General features: G+C 43.3%; 1 protein-coding gene across 2 annotated transcripts in view; it reads left to right on the top strand.

Annotated features, from left to right (window-relative positions):
- The window catches only part of DPYSL3 (dihydropyrimidinase like 3), a gene marked incomplete at both ends in the record, with an annotated part of 107,151 nt that overhangs the window by 65,330 nt on the left and 25,112 nt on the right, over positions 1 to 16,709 (top strand). For both annotated transcript variants that reach the window (XM_080699377.1, XM_080699378.1), the window contains 2 exons: positions 11,808 to 11,896; positions 15,538 to 15,722. In XM_080699377.1, coding sequence (XP_080555503.1) covers positions 11,808 to 11,896; positions 15,538 to 15,722 — 274 coding nt within the window. The remainder of the gene's footprint in view (positions 1 to 11,807; positions 11,897 to 15,537; positions 15,723 to 16,709) is intronic.

Genomic DNA, 16,709 nt, shown 5'->3' with positions numbered 1-16,709 from the left:
CTCCTTTCTCTCTCTCTCCCTCTCTCCTCCTCCTCCTCCTCCTCCTCCTCCTCCTCCTCCTCCTCCTCCTCTTCTTCTTCTTCTTCTTCTTCTTCTTCTTCCTCTCTCTCTCTCTCTCTCTCTCTCTCTCTCTCTCTCTCTCTCTCTCTCCTCTCTTTCTTTCCACAGCCGTCTCTGTGATGTGAGCTAGAGTACCATGCTCTATGTTCTTTTAATGAATCCACTATGGGACAGTTTTAGGAAGTTGCATAAGCCAGTGGTTGTGTGCTTTTAACCACAATCCCCAAGAAGGCCCCACTAGCTGTAAAAGTATAATGTCAGACTTGGAGACAAATCCCTGTGGCCTCCACAAATAGATGGGAGCAATTGCCTGTCATTTGAAGGTGCCGCTCACACAGTCTGAGGCCCAAGCCCGCGTTCCGCTTCTGGGAATTGTATTTTGGCTGGCTTTCAGATTTGGTGAAAAGGGTTCTTGTTTCTGAAAAGCAACAGGGTAGGAATTCACTAGGCTTCCCTGTCATTGGAAAGCACGTCAAAGCCAGATGTCAGTCACAGATGATCAAAGCAGAGAACTGCCTCTTAAGAGAGGCGGAGGGAAGCCGAAGTCACTTGCTGGGGTTACAGAGCCCATAACAAGAAGGCCAGGCCCCTGACTCCATCCTGGGGTCCTCCCACCGCCTTTCACTGCCATTCAGTGGACCTCGCCATTTTCGGCTTGGCATTAGCATGGATGCAACCGTGAACACCTGGCCTTTCTCCTGAACCCCAGCCCTCTACTTCTGCTACATGGGTATGTGGTTGGCCAGTCCCTCAAAATTAATTATCCATAGTCATATACCTCAGTTTGGTCCTCCTTTTCCTGCTCTCTGCTTGTATTAACAGGTCCCTACTGGACACCCAGCTCTGGAGTTGCTGTCAGCCCGGGCAAAAGCATGTCCCCTTCTCCCTCAGTTCTTTGGTGGATTCCCATTTCCTTCTGCTGCCGTACATCAGACATTTGCTAATCCATACTGTTGCCGTCGCTCTAGGTCCTAGCCGTCACGTTCGTTTTCCTTTCTATACAATGATCTTTATTGGATCTCTTCAAAATGTTATAGAATATCAGCTGCATTTTACAACTAAAAAAATAATGTAAATAAACAGAGGAAAGGGAAGAAAAAAAGTTTAAAAAGTTTCCCATACTACCTCTTCCTTTATCCCTTCCTCCTACCAACCCAACACAGGGGCTTTCTATCTCTGAGCTATATCCCAGCCTTATATTATTATTATTATTATTATTATTATTATTATTATTATTATTTTAAATTTTGAAACAGGGTCTAAGTTGCTGAGAGCCTCGCTGTGTTGCTGAGGCTGGCTATGAGCCTGGAATCCTTCTGACTCAGCCTCCCAAGTACTGGGATTACAGGCATGCGCCACCACACCCAGCCCCAATATTAATAATTTGGTGCATGTCCTTCCAGATCTTTCTCTGGATCACACAGAATAAACATATATCCATTTAGGTTTTTGTTTGTTTGTTTGTTTGTTTGTTTGCTTTTGCAAGAATTAGATCCTCTTTTGCACAGTGGTCTGCAGTTTAGATATTTCTTCAAGACACAGATCGAACATGCTTTCAAATGGCCTGAGCACTAGTCATCCGCAGCATGGCTGTCTCAGTTCATGAAGTCACCTCCTGCACTGTGGGGCCCAGGGGGGCTGCTGGGCCTGCTGTTTTCTCTTTGCCTCTTCTACGCGCTTCCCTTTCCTCTCACTGAGAACTCGCTCAATGCCTGTGTGGACCTGTGTGGTCTGCGTTAATGGACTCCTGAGCCCTTTGGCTGTCTGGTTGTATTAGTTCTGTGATGCCCTTAGCCGACTGGAGGAGGTAAACGTGAAGCCAGGCGTTTTTTCCTTCCTGTTCTCCTTGCTGGGTCATTGTGGAGTGGCTGTGTGCCTCCATTGAAGGGGCCTGGCTCCCGCCAGCTGAACAGCGTTTTCCCTGCACCTACCTTTCCAGCTCTAGTAGCCCTCCCTCCCCGGGGCCCCTGAGGCTCTGAGTGGCAGTGCCCCCTGCTCCTGGACCCTGCCTACTGTGCATCCATTGAATTTCCCCAATCTCTTTGCTAAACTCTCCTTAACAATTCATTTTGAGTATTCCATCTGCTTCCTGCTGGTACCCAGAGAGCTCAAGGTAGTTTCTTGATTGTTTTTTCCCTGCCACTTCCTGTTACTTTCTAGCTAAGCCTTTCCTTCCTTTGTTTCCAGCATGGTCCTTCTGTTAGCTGAAGTAATATTTATATATTTTAGCTCTGAGATTGAATTTCATTCATATTTTCAAAGTCCCTCCCGAGCTCTCCAGTAACACAAAATACACACTCTAAGTGGCCACTCCCCACACATCCCCTGGCAGTATCCTCAGCATCAGGCCTGCCCACCCTGTTTCCCATGACACAGGCTTCCTGAACTGGCACCCTTGGCTGGTTGTGTGATGTCAGACTCTGAACTGACCCTCCAAGCTTCCAAGTCCTCACCAGTTCACTGGGGATGATGGCAACGTATCAGTCATAGGTCAAAATTTGTAGGACTAAGTGTTTACTCTAGAAATATATTCATTTAAGGATGATATTAAACAAATAATGCTTAATATAGTAAAAGAGGTGTGTAAGTGACTTGAGATTTGGCCTACACAGACCGAGGTGACCTTACTACAAGAACAGAATGACCCCGAATCTACACTGCCCCTTGTGTCCCTTTTTCTGCTGGCCTAGTTATCCACTTGAGCTTATCTGTGTCTGGAACCCTGTTGAAGATTGAGAGACTGTTATCAGGGGGCTGGGATTAAAGTGTCATCCACTGTCCACTCCCTAGTCTGCTGTGACCCGGGGCAGGCCACCTCACTTAGCAGACTCTTTAATAATTACATTTTTAAAATGATAGACATGAAGTTTTGATGGTGGAAAAATGCACATGGCTGGCTTGGCTGTGCTAGTCACCGAAGCTTGAAGCGCTATTTTGCCCAGGTTAATACTGGCCTTGGCTACTGCTTCCTCCACCCTTCTGCTTTTCCTTCCTTTTTTGGGCCCCTTCAGAGCCAAACCAAACATAATAAAGTGAAAACAGTGCTTCCCCTGTGTTATGTAATTTCGGCAATGGTTGTGTTTTTTAGGGAGGGTACCCCAAGTCCACTTACAACCAGCACCTATCGGTGGTCATGGTTGTGTTTGGATGCTGAGAGAAATTAAGAGTGTGTTTCAATCATCCACAGTGGCAGTTCAGGGGTTTGGAAGAGCCAACCCTGTTCAGGGTCCAACTTTGCCCCGTTTCAATAAGACTCAAGAGCCAAGCATTGGTCCAGAGTCAGCCTTGTTCTCTCCCTTTGTCTGGAAGGCCTGCTTGTCATTGAGGGTCCCAGAAACAGACCCATATGTTGAATACAGGGGTAGGGGTGGGGGGTATGGGGGCGATTTTAAGAACTTACCACCCACTCTCAGTTTCTGTTGGAAGACAGTGGATTGTTATCTTTTCATGAAGGCTTATTTGAGGGGAAGAATGACCTGGAAGGTCTGTGCTAACTGACCCTGAGGGTATGGGTTTAAAGAGAAGCCTTGGCTGACCTTGGCTGACCTTGGCTGGAACACAGAACAGTTGCTGGGGTTGACTAGGGACTGGCGTCTCTGGAATTCCCTTTATGGTCAGGTCTGTTATATTTGGATCAACAAAGTGTTAGTTCAGTTCTTCTTATCTGAGAGAAGAGTTTTATAGTGGTTCATTATAATTGTAAGGAATCGTAATAATGGTGCTGGCTCACATACATTGAGCTTTCACATTGTGCCAAGCTGAGCGCATCCCTATCCATAAAGTATGCCCCGTAATCCTTGCCGGTACCCTAAGAAAAAGATGCCATTGTCTTCATTTTATAGATGGGGTAACTGAAGCCCAGAGAGATAAAGGCATTTGTCCAAACCCAGGTAGCATATGTGGTAAAATTCCAACACTGGGTCTCGCTCAAAGGTGTGCATTGAATCGTCAAGACAGGATTAGAGTTCTGATCTTCTTAGAGCCTCCTTGGTACCTTTCCCTGATGCCACCTCTCATCACTTGGACTATTGTAGCAAGCCTGGTTTTGTCTACTTTAAACGATTCTGCTTTGGGGAAGAAAATCAAACACTTGCACCTTCATCTAGATTTGAAAAGGATCCTGAATCTGCACTGAGGGTCAGAGTCTGTGCTTTGTGATTTGAATGAAGGTGACAAAATATTTGATTTTAGAAGACTTATACTCCATTTTATATCCTCTTTTCTCTTAGTAGGATCATGGCTTTTATTCTGAGCTTCAGAAAATTTATGTGTCTTAAGCACTGTTTTCAGGCTGACATATTTGACTGGGTCTGTGGCGGCCTCTGATTTCTCCTGGAGGCACCTTCTCATTACCACAGATAACAGAGGTGGCAATTTACATTCTTTACATGGAAGACTTGGAGAGGAAAACTAAGTGGGGACTAACATATTCAATGGGGGGAGTTCAAGATTCTGTCTTCTCATTCCCTATTCTAGTTTGAATCAGTCATCAGTCAGCCAGTGTTGTTAGCTTTGTTAAAGGGTTTATAGTGTACATATACCCTTGCCCTCCTTTCTTTCTCCCTTCCCTCTACCCTTTCCTTCCTTCCTTCCTTCCTTCCTTCCTTCCTTCCTTCCTTCCTTCCTTCCTTCCTTCCCTCTCTCCCTCCTTCCTTCCTTCCTCTCTTCTTTCCTTCCTTCTTTCCTTCCTTTCTTTTTCCTTCCTTCCTTCCTCCTTTCCTCCTTTACTTTTTCTCTCACAAAATCAGAATCTTTAGTTTTTCCAATGATTATTATACCCAAGTGAAGGAAAAAAGGTTAGACCTTTATCACGCTTACAGTGTCCTTTCTACTGCAGTGTAAGGGAGATCCCTTTACTGCATTGATATATTCAGCCCACAAAGGGCAATTTTAATGCACTGATATTTTTAATTTAGTGGCTGCAAGTTATTGGATTCCTAGAGTTGCCTCCTGCAGGCTCAGCAAGTTTAAACACCAAAACAGTCAGAGTCAAACCGAGAAGAAAGTCCTGTCAAAAAGAGCCCTTTATCAGAAGATTTAAGTACACTTGGTTCAGTGACCTAGGGGAAGTCAGTGCCGTGCCAAGAGGTGAGAGCCTGGGTTCACTTGCAACAGTACTCAGTTCACTCTGTCCCTTGGAATAAGTAACTTCTCTATGTATGCCTCACTGCTTGGAAAATGAGAAGAGTAATCTTTCTCCAACAGACTTCTTGAGGCTTTGAAAAAAATTTAATATGCTCTTAATATATTAGTATTAGATGTATTACTAATAATCTATTAGTAGATTATTAGTAATACATCTAATATTATTTATTAGATCTAATATTATTTATTAGATGTATTACTGTATGCTAGGTCTCTTTCTTTCTTTTCCTCACATACACACACACACTCATACACACTCCTGACAGCCACTCTGGAAAATGAGGTAGGTATTATTTTCCACTCTGAGCTAATGAAAAAACTAAGGTTTTTTTTTTTTTTTTGGTGGTACTGGGGTTCCTGGAAGCCCTTCTACCTCCGGGCTACACTTCCAGACCTATTTTTACATTTTTATTTGGAAACAGGGTCTCCTAAGCCAGCGCGTGCGGCTGGCTTCGAACCTGCGTGATCCTCCTGTCTCTGCCTCCCAAGCGCGGGGATTACAAGCGTGCGCCACCACGCCTGGCACAAAACTAAGGTTTTAAGAGGAGGTTAAGTCCTAACTCAAAATCACAGGCCTAGCTAAGTGGTCTAGTTCTCTCAATAGTGGGGGACACAGCTGGATCCTCTTACCAGCTGGTGACCCAACACCCTGCTGGTCGTAGGAGGCTGAGATGTTCAGCCCGTGGTGCCCATGCTGAGCCAAAACAGAGTTCCTGGCTGGGTGCATCTGGCTCTGAGTAGCTCTTGGTACAGACCCCCTCCAGATCACCCTGGCCTGCTCTAGATCTAGAAATATCATATATATATATATATATATATATATATATTATTATTATTATTATTATTATTATTATTATTACTATGAGGAAGATTGGTAATCTCCATACTGGACCATGAATGCTTAGCAAAGCTGAAGCCAAGCTGAGGAACAAAATATAAAGAGCCCGACAAAGACATATTCATCATTGAAGATGAAATTTATTTCATCACAGATGTTGACTTTCTTCATCTTTTTTAGTTTTGGTCCCAGTATCTCATATTCATCTATGAGGCTGGGCCATGAGCTTATAGAGCAGCATTCCCGTGTCCAATGGCATTGACTTTGTATGGCCTGGCGTGGTCAGTAGTCATGTCATACCCAACCCTCACATCCTCAGGGCCAGCTCGAGAGCCGCCTTTCAGACCCCATGCCTGACAGCTGGTTGGCTGAAACTGCCCTTTGTAATAAAGCCCCATGTGTGGAGAGGGTTAAATTAATTAAGTGGGCTTTTAGGGGGAGAGGAGTGGAGACCCCTTGAGGAAGCATGTATTGAGATTGGTGAGTTCAGATATTGATATTTCTACTCTGCAAAATAAAAATAAGTAATAATAATAATAATATCAACAACAACACACACACAGCCCATGGAATATGAGTCTTGTTAATTTTCTCTCTGAGGTCCACAGCAGGCCTAAACATCCTCTTGGGCTCTGTCTCCATTCCTGATTACTGAGCCAGAAAGGCTTTATTTAATTACCATTTGAAGGGTTTCCAGGGATGCCATCTCAGTGGTGCTAATTCCACTTGGATCAGCTCCTACTATCCCTGCAGTACACAAAGGACCTGAGATAGCTTTTGCCTCTTTACCGACATTTGATGCTGGTTGAACAGTTGATGCTTGTTGAAGGAAGTGATGCCCACACCGGTGGTTCAGGGCTGAATGTCCTTAGGCTGGTCATATTTCATAACTGGTTTCAATTCAGATTGGCCGCTTTCCAAAACCCAGTTTAGTTCAGCTCTTTGCCAGAAAGATAAAGAACATCAGCAGTGCAGGGAACTCTGAGAGGGTTACTATTATCAGGAAACTCCTAAAGGAGACTGTGTTGCCTCGGTGACACACAGAGCTATGCAGGGGTCAGTGATTCCTCTGCTGCTCTGTGACTCAGTGCTGCCTGGCTGATGCTGCCTAAGTGCTGTCAGTGGAGCTTATAAAACAAAGATTTGGAGCCTGGCATGATGGCACGCACTTGTAATCCCAGCATTTGGGAGGCAGAGAAAGGAGGATCGTGGTTCGCTGCCAGCCTCAGCTACTTAGTGAGGCCCTTTGCAACTCAGTGAGACTCTGTTTTAAAATAAAGAATAAAAAAAAATAGGGCTGGGGGTGTAGCTTGGAGGTAGAATGCTCCTGAGTTCCATGCCCAATACTACACACACACACACACACACACACACACACACACACACACACACACAGATTTGGTGTTCAAGAACTGGAACTGGGAAGAGGTATTTTTCTAATGTGTGCAGTTGTTTGGAAGCACAAACCTAGGACTACTTCATAGAATTGTGCACGACTATTAGAACAACAGCTTACAATAACCTTCCATTTTATCTTCCTCCAAAGTCAAATTTCATGACCACTTCACGTAATTTTCTGACTCAGATGCCTTTTTATTATGCTGGTAAAGTACAGCCTCCTGTGTCCCACCCTTCACCCATTTATTTGACCAATATTATAGCTGTCTAAGCTGGCCTCAGGAACTAAGGCAAAAAGATCAAAAGACACAAAAAGAGTCTTTGGTCTAGGCAGGAGATAATCAGACAATAAATCAGCGATTGTAGAACATGTCGTTAATTACAGTGGGACCAAGTGAAATTTGCTGGAAAGTCAGGTAATGCATCCTGGGAGAGAAACCCTTTGGCTGGAGGCTTGGCAAAGAAAAAGAAAAATGGTTGCAAGATGCCAAGAGAACATACGAGGAGGCAGAAAGAACGTTTTTTTTTGTTTTGTTTTGTTTTGTTTTTTACAAATATTTAGTGGCTGGAGGGCCGGATTTGTGACGAGAGCTACATGCTTCATAGTTCTGTACAAAACAGAAGAATGAGGGTTGGGCTTATTGACAGGCTCATACAGGAGGGGGTTTGGGGGACTGTGGATCACAGTGGTGGGTGTTTGAGTTTGCCCTCATTAGCACGACTTCCTTGATGTATAAGTAGTTTTTTTTTTCCAGCTGTTGTTTTTTTCTTTTTTTTTTAATTACCACTTTATTGATCTGTAGCTTCTTCTGACAATATGGCATGATGAAATGTCTTATTCCCTTGAAACGCCCTGGAAGCAGGAAAAGCTAATAGCAACTTTCTGGATCTCACAGGGAGCCCTACCTCTGTGTCTCATTTTCTGACTCTGTTCACATGCTTTCAGTTTTGAAACCAGAGTAACCTATTTGGGCGGCGTGCGGGGGTGGGGATTCTTTCTCCACAAAACCTATAACCTCTTGGAAAACTATGTTCTCAAACAGGGGCCAGGGACAGAGCTTCATAGGGATAGTGATGTTGAATCATTTGGAATAGGAAGCCTCCTTGCCCTTGACCCCTGGATCTGCCACCTTTAACCCCTCGTGTCAGAGCCATTAGAAAGCCCTTGTGCTTTGCGCAGTGATTCCGAGCTGCCTTTCCGCACAGGTCTTCACACTTCCTCCTACAGTCCTTCTGTGTATCTTAGTGTATTTTCATTTAAACACCAACTCATAAATTCCAGAACGAGTGGCCTTCCCACTTCCCAACTTCATTTCATGCTACGCTTCTCCCTTGAACCTCAAGTTCTGAGCACATTGATCTTTTCCAGGTTCTCAAAGAAACAAAATTCATTACTACTTTAGAATCTCTACACATATTATTCCTTCTGCCTGTAGAAGTTCTAAACCCTCTGCCCTGTCTGAACTGCTCTTCTCTGAAAAAACTTTAAAATATCATTATTATTTGATGCATTGGGATTTTACATCATTTGGGGTATGGAGTGTCAGAAAATGCATGCACAGGGAGGGCTCTTAGTGCCTCCCCATTGCCCCCCAACCTCCCTGTGCAAGTCTTGGAGATTGGAATTGGTAGTTTTGCATACATTCGTAACATTATTTCAACTGCTACATTCTTTATGGATTGGCCCTCCTTCTTTCCCATCCCTAATCCCTCAGTCCTCAGTCACTCCACTGGAGTCACTGCTTGCCTGTACAATGTCGCCCTTATTCTCCAGTATCTCTCTAGTTCCCACATATAAGAGAAAATATGCATCAACTCATTTTTGAGACTTTGAGACTGGCTATACTCGCATAATATAATATTCTCAAGGGTCATTCGTTTTCCTGCAGATGGCATGATTTTGTTCTTCTTTATGGCTGAGTGAAATTCCCTTGTGTGTACATCCCAAAGTTTCGTGACCCATTCATCTGTTGACAGACACCTAGCATGGTTCCATAATTTGGCTATTGTAAATTGTGCTGCTATGACCATGGACATGCAAGCCTCACTATAATACTCTGGTTTCATTTCCTTTGGGAAGATGCCCAGAAGTGCTATCGCTGGGTGGGATGGCATTAAATTAAAAAGCTTCTGTGCAGCAAAGGAAACCATCAAGAATCTATTGAAAGGGAGAAGATCTTCACCACCTGCCCTTGTGGCTGAAATCTAATATAGGCAATATACAAAGAGCTTAAAACTTAACACTGAGAAAAAAATTAAAAGTGGGCAACCAAACTGAATAGACACTTTCAAGAGAAGAGATTCAAATGGCCAACAAATATATTAAAATATATATTAAAATAGTATATTAAAAATGTCCAGCCTCTTTAGCAGTCAGGGAAATGCAAATTAAAACTATACTCAGATTCCATCTAATTCCAGTTAGAATGGCAATCATCAAGAACACAAACAATAATAAGTACTGGTGAGGATCTGGGGAAATATCAACCCTATTATATTGTTGGTGGGACAGCTGCTATGGAGATCAGGGTGATTTCTGAAAGGCTTGGGAATGAAAAGACTTTTTACAGCCTCTATGTAATGAAGCCCTGCTCTCCTCTATCTCTTGACATTTGATACAATATTACATTATTGTATTGGCTTTTAAAATTTCTTTATTCCTAGACTTCTCCTTTAGTTCCATAAATAGTCACCTGGTGTGCTTTATCCACAACTGTGCCCTTCCTGCCTCTTTCTTTTCTTTTTTCCTTCCTTCCTTCCTTCCTTCCTTCCTTCCTTCCTTCCTTCCTTTCTTTCCTTTTTTTTTTTTTTTTTTTTGCGGGTCTGGGGATGGAACCCAGGGGCATTCGATCTCTGAGTTATACCCCCTGCCCTATTTTTTGTTCTTTATTTTCAAACAGGGTCTCACTAAGTTGCAGAGGGCCTCACTAAGTAGCTGAGGCTGTCCGCGAACTGTGATCCTCCGGGCTCAGCCTCCCAAATGCTGAGATTACAAGCGTGCTCACCACGCCCAGCTCTGCCCATTTCATAATAAATGATAAGTAACTGCTTGCTGAAACCATGGGTGGATGATATGGGTGAATGGATGCATAGATGAATGGACCAATGGGAAGACAGACAATAGATGGATGGGTGGAGTTAAATTATTCACAAAATCCAGCCTGCCATCCTTTATTCATCCTATAGCTCCATTCCTAGGAGCCAGGCTCTTAGGAATACTTGTCTCCCCCTTGATCCAATAGAGTTGTGTCCGACCAGTCATAAGCACCATTCACATAATAAAATCTGTGGTCTATAGAGCTGACACTAATTTGTCCCTCTCCTGACTGCTAATAAAGTATACATTTATTTTGTCAGTAGCCTTGGAGTATTTTTATTGTTCCCAATTGGGTCACTTTTGCAAGTTTCATTCATTACAATTTTTAAGGACCATCTTTCTCATGATTAAAGCAATAAAGAAATGCACTCAAACCGGGCATGGTGGCGCACGCTAGTAATCCCAGCATTTGGGAGGCTGAGACAAGAGGATCTGGGTTTGAGGGCAGCCTCAGCTATTTACTGAGGCCCTTTGCAATTCGGTGAGACTCTGTTTCAAAAATAAAGAATTAAAAAAATAGAGCTGGGGCTGTAGCTCAGAGGTAGAATGCTCCTGGATTCCATCCTCAGTACTGGGGGGGGGTACACTCAAAACTGGGCATGGGGGCACATGCTGTAATCCCAGATCCAGTAGTTGGAAAGCTGAGCCAAAAGGCTCACAGGTTCAAGGCCAGCAGAGGATGGTAACTTAGTGAGACCCTGTTTCAAAATAAAAAGTAAAATGGATCTGAGGGGCGTAGCTTGGAGGGAGAGAGCAAGCACACCCCTACATTTACTCCTTAGTAACACACACACACATACACACACACACACAACCCTTAAAAATGTGAGAAACACTGAGTATAATGAAGCAAACAAAATATAAATCCTGTATAATTTCTCTACTCTGAGTTAAATACTGTGGATATATTTTTTTCATTTAGTGCTTTTCTTATAATTTTTCCAACTTTGTGTGCTTACGTATGTAAGTGTTGTGAGTTTTAAGCATAATAAGAGCTAAGCATGTCTTCATATCATTATATGTACTTTCAAAAGCTGGTGGCCATGATAGGTTGCAGAAGCAAAATAATTTAAAGTAGATACAAGCAAAAAAGACTGGATCCCCAATAAATACATTTGGTTCAAATGATGAGCACACTGTGTACACACGTGTCTTTAGTACACAGGCCTCTGCTCGACCTCTAGAACAGTGAATTAGGAAAACCTGGGCACACCACTCTTTTCTGAAGTCCTCGCTGAAGCAGTGACTCATATTTTTCTTCTTTTCTAGAGCGATCGTCTCCTTATCAAGGGAGGCAGAATCGTCAACGATGACCAGTCCTTCTATGCAGATATTTACATGGAGGATGGCTTGATCAAGTATGTACATAGAATTCTTCTCTTCCTTCTTTTCTTTCTTCTTTAAAGGCCTATAATGAAGCTGGGATTGCATTAATAAAGTGAACACTCTGAATTTAGTCCACAGGATGCTTCTGGGGCCCCTTTGTGAAAGCTGTGTTGATGAGCACTCATTGAGCCATGAATGGTTGAAACTGTGGCCACTCTCCTTAGTAAAGATACCAAGTAATTTACACAAATAGAAGCCCCCTAAAAATACCTAGGCATTTTGTAATAGGTACCGAAGGAGTTGAAGTCGGAATAAGTGATTTAGAATTGCACAGAGAGGAATTCATTTACAGGTAAGGGTTTGGGTAGAGAGTATTCAAACTGAAAAAAGGGTAAAATTTAGAAGGGGAGAGAGCCTAGTTAAACTGACAAAAGGCCACAGACTGGACATGCGTTTGGGTACAATTTCTAAATAGACCCATCAGGTACACTCCATTTTTTAAAAGGATTTGCTGCTGGATGCTTACAAGAAGCACAGCCAGTTAATTTTTATGGACAGGTTATTTATGTAGTAAACCTCAAAACAGGACTTGACTTACAGGTCTTTTGTCATGTACAACAAAATACACCACCACATCGACAAGATGTTTTAAGACCAGAGTATCCAACCCATTTCGTAGCCACATCTAACCTTGTTTAGTTTTATCTCATTCAACTTCATTGGCTAGTTTAAGATTCTGGTAAGATAGGATTTCTTTCTTAGCCTATGGAAATTGGCTTAGATAGCATTTTCTGTAGCAGATACTCTTTACCAGATCCATAGTTTCTCTTTCTATGTTTTCAAAACATCCCGTGCTTTTATTCATCACTGCAATCCTGACACAGTTAGGTTTCCTTGAGAGCCAGGACCATATTGTGCTCATGTCCATATCCCCAGCACTTAACCCAGTGCTTAGCCCATGGAGGTCTCCATATCTCCAGCATTTAACCCAGATCTTAGCACAAGGAGGCACCACCGTTGACTGAGGGTGTAGAATGTGCCAAACACTATATCAAACAGTTTACTTGCTTTATCTCATTCAGTCTGCCAGGAGCTCTGTGAAGTGCAGTTGTTATCCTCTTTTCTGGAATGACAAGAGGCACATAGAGAGTAAATAACTTGCTACACCCAGGCTATTAGTAAAAGACATTGAGTGAGCGAGTGGAGGAACGGATGGATGAGCACCTCCATTCACCGTCGCTGTCTTGCCCATTTACCTCATTACTTCTCTATATTAGAAGTAGGAGAAATGGAAATAGTAGGCAAACCAAACAGTATACTCTAATAATCTCTTGAAACTATTGACTTTCAACTACAATTTGTTCTGTATTTTTCTATGTTGAGAGATTATTCTATATTTTTGGAGGTATGGCCTTTGTTGCTTAAGAGACTTGCAGAAATGGAAACACTTCGCACCTGACACTTCCTGCTCAGTTCAGGGCTCGTGACAGGCATCGCTAATTGGGCACACAACTTTGTTTTTGCAGTTGAGCCTTAAGTCCATCTTCACACAGTGCTTCAATCTTTTGCCATGTTATTGAAAGACTGGAAGGCCGAAGATGTTATGGAGAGAATCTTAACTATCATTTTTCGCTCTGGTGGTGGAAAGAAAAACCACAATCTTCTTTCATTCTTGAAATTTTGTATATCTCCAACTTTTTTTTTTTTAACTCACTGAGCCTAAGAATAGAAACAATGTCCTCCAGGAGCTGCTCGCCTGTCTTGAAAGCTTATGGAGTGCTTGCTTTATGTATGGCAGCTTCTAAGCAAGAGGGCACTGCTGTCACACAATTGATGTCACCGGGGGCCCGGATCATCACGTTCTTTTCCCCCAGGAGTCTTACATTCCTTTAGGGGAACTGAGATCTATATATAAACAGAGGAATGGACACTATCAGATAATAGCAATATCAAGTGTTAAGTTAGTATAATAGATGAAATTCAGAGGAGGGAGAGAACTGATTAATAATTACAACAGCTGATGTTTATTGAACCCTATTAGCCTAACTGTTGTATGATCCTAACAGATATTAACATTTAGTCTACACAACTCTATGGAGGAGCCATTTGTTACAATTTTCAGATGAAAGAACTGAAGTATGCAGAGGTTAAGTACATTGGCCATGGTCTTGCAGATACTAACAAGTAAATTAGCCAAGACTGTGAGTCCAGGTAACTTATATTCAGAACACAGCCATATTCCTAGTTATTAGACTGGGCTGTCAGTAGAAACTCGAATGAGGGGGAGATGGAAGTGTGTCTTCAAGAACTGATGTGACAATGGTCAATATGGTGGAGATAAAGGGTAGAGGCATTTGATACTTCTGTCTCATGCTATTATACTAACTGCCAAAATGGGCAACACACACATATACATGCACAACCACACACACACACACACACACACACACACACACACACACACACACGACTGGGCAAATTCTTCCTTCCTTTAGCTTTTGATTTCTCTCAGAGGAAAACTGGTGAGAAGCGAAATGGGAAGAGAACTGGCCAGTGTCGGGACTAGAGTGGAGCTAGGATCAGACTGTGCAGGTGTTCCCAGCATGTTCTGAATTGCAGTGCCCTGGAATGGTCTGTGATAATGTGGTGAAGGTGAACTCTCAGAGATACTAGAAATGCCTTAGTTGCAGGACTTAGAGTCTGGCAGGCCAGCGGCAGACTTCTCACTGCCCTAAGAGAGAGCCATTCTGGTTCTGTACAGACAGGGTGCACTCATGCTGAACGTAGGAGATGTTCAGTGATGATGTGAAGTCGTGAATCTTAGTTTTATGTGTACAGAATCAATCAGCTGTTAAAATCAAAAGTGTCACATTACATAAAAGCCAAGCAGCATCGTAAGTAATTCGGGAGTTACTTGGGAGTAGTTGCCTTTGCTATGTACCTGAGAGGTGTGCCTTTGAGATGCTTATCTTCTTACTCCACACCTGGTCGCTGTTGATCCCTGGGATGCTCTGAAGCTAGCAGGTTCACGCTGGGCCTTGAGAAGGTTGTCCTGATCACCTTCCTTAGCTTGAAGTCTCTACTGAGATGCTGACCATACAGTAGTAGCTGGTGTCAAAGGCATTTGACATTTTTACTTCTTCCTTGTGACTGTGCTACCAGCTATGCTTGACTGATGAATCACCAGGGAAGGAAGGGTGGAATTGAAGCCTGAGGTAGGAACTGACCCAGGCAGGGTCCTTTTGTTAGGAGCACAGATGGCCTGCGTAGCACTCCCATGCCTGGCCTTGCAATGATTCACTCCCTGCTCCTGTCTCTCCTAACAATCCAGTGTTGTGTGCTTTTTAATATCCTTTTCCTTATCTTTCACTTAAATAAGGAGCAAAATGTGAGGAGTAATGAGAACACATAGCTTTTCTTTACATACTATACTCTGGACACTGTAAAATCAGTGGGGTGTTGGTACAAATCGAGGACACAAAGTCCCATAACTGACTATTGTGTGTCAATAATAGCACATGTTGTGTGTATATTATGTCTATCTTTGCTTAAAGAATTGCTAGACTTGTGAGTTGCTAGCAAAGACAAATACATCATTGTGTTTAAAATCTGTATACTATCACGTTTGTCTGAAGAACTTTCTAAATGGCCTGTTGCTTCACTGTCTCACCAGGCAAATTGGAGACAATCTTATTGTCCCTGGAGGAGTGAAGACCATCGAAGCCAATGGAAAGATGGTGATCCCTGGAGGCATCGATGTCCACACCCACTTCCAGATGCCATACAAGGGAATGACCACAGTGGATGACTTCTTCCAGGGGACAAAGGCCGCCTTGGCAGGTGGCACCACCATGATCAGTGAGTTCAGACTGTCCACACTTCTAGTGTTCAGAGGCGAGGCTTAACCCATGTGCCAACCATGGTGTTCACTGAGGACACCTCATACACTTTTCTCAATTTGGTATGTAGACTTCCTATCTGATGGGCTGTCCCAAGGACATTGGCAGCTCACTCTAACTGCGTAGGGGACATTCATGTGACTCATGACCATGAAAACAGATGAGAAAATGATACTTCACAGAGAGAATGATAATTTAGACTTGGCAGTTTTTAGGAAAATAGCCGGTTCCCGTGGACTTAGTGCTATTCAATCTGTGTTGTATTTTGACCAATTTGTATCTTTAAGATTAGGCAAGCTGCAAGAGTAGTTTCTCTTGGGTTTTATTTTACTTTTTGTCTTGTTTTGTTTTGTTTCTGGTAACTTGCAATTCCAACGAAACCTAGGGAGTTGAGTGCCATTGAATTACCAAAGTGATAGCATTTCAGGGCAGTCCTTTCTGTCTCGAAGGAATCTCAGCCAACTGGGTCCTATCCCAGGGCTGGCCCCAGACTTGGTCAGCCAAGATCACGGTTCATTTTAGCATCATTTACATCCACCCACAGGCCCTGAGCAGCCTGAGCCATGGAGTCACCCAATGTCTTATACTTCATTCTGCAGGCTCAACTTCAGCTAGTTGGGTGTGGAAGCCCAGGCAGATTGCACCAAGGCCTTAAAAGGTGCAATCCAGGCAGACAAAAGCCTTTCTCCAGCCAAAGGGAGGAAACCAGCTGACTTCTCAGCAGACGCCTGCCCACGAGAGCCCTTGTGTCCTTCCAGACATTAGTAATGTAGCCGCTTGCATTTGTTTTCCGATAAGTGCACTTGGGCTGCCTTTGATAAAAGGCAGAGGAAACGAGTGATCTTGGCTTGGCTTTCTGCCATCTGGGCAAGAGTTGGACCTGTTCAGCATCCTAGAGATGCATGTTTAGTCTTCTGTCTTAGGGAGTGAGCAGCAGGAAAATCAG

This window comes from Muscardinus avellanarius (genome assembly GCF_963383645.1).
Source record: "Muscardinus avellanarius genome assembly, chromosome: 7".
Taxonomy (NCBI): Eukaryota; Metazoa; Chordata; class Mammalia; order Rodentia; family Gliridae; genus Muscardinus; species Muscardinus avellanarius.
The sequence above is the reverse complement of the archived record's forward strand: the minus strand, read 5'-3'. Positions and strand labels throughout refer to the sequence as shown.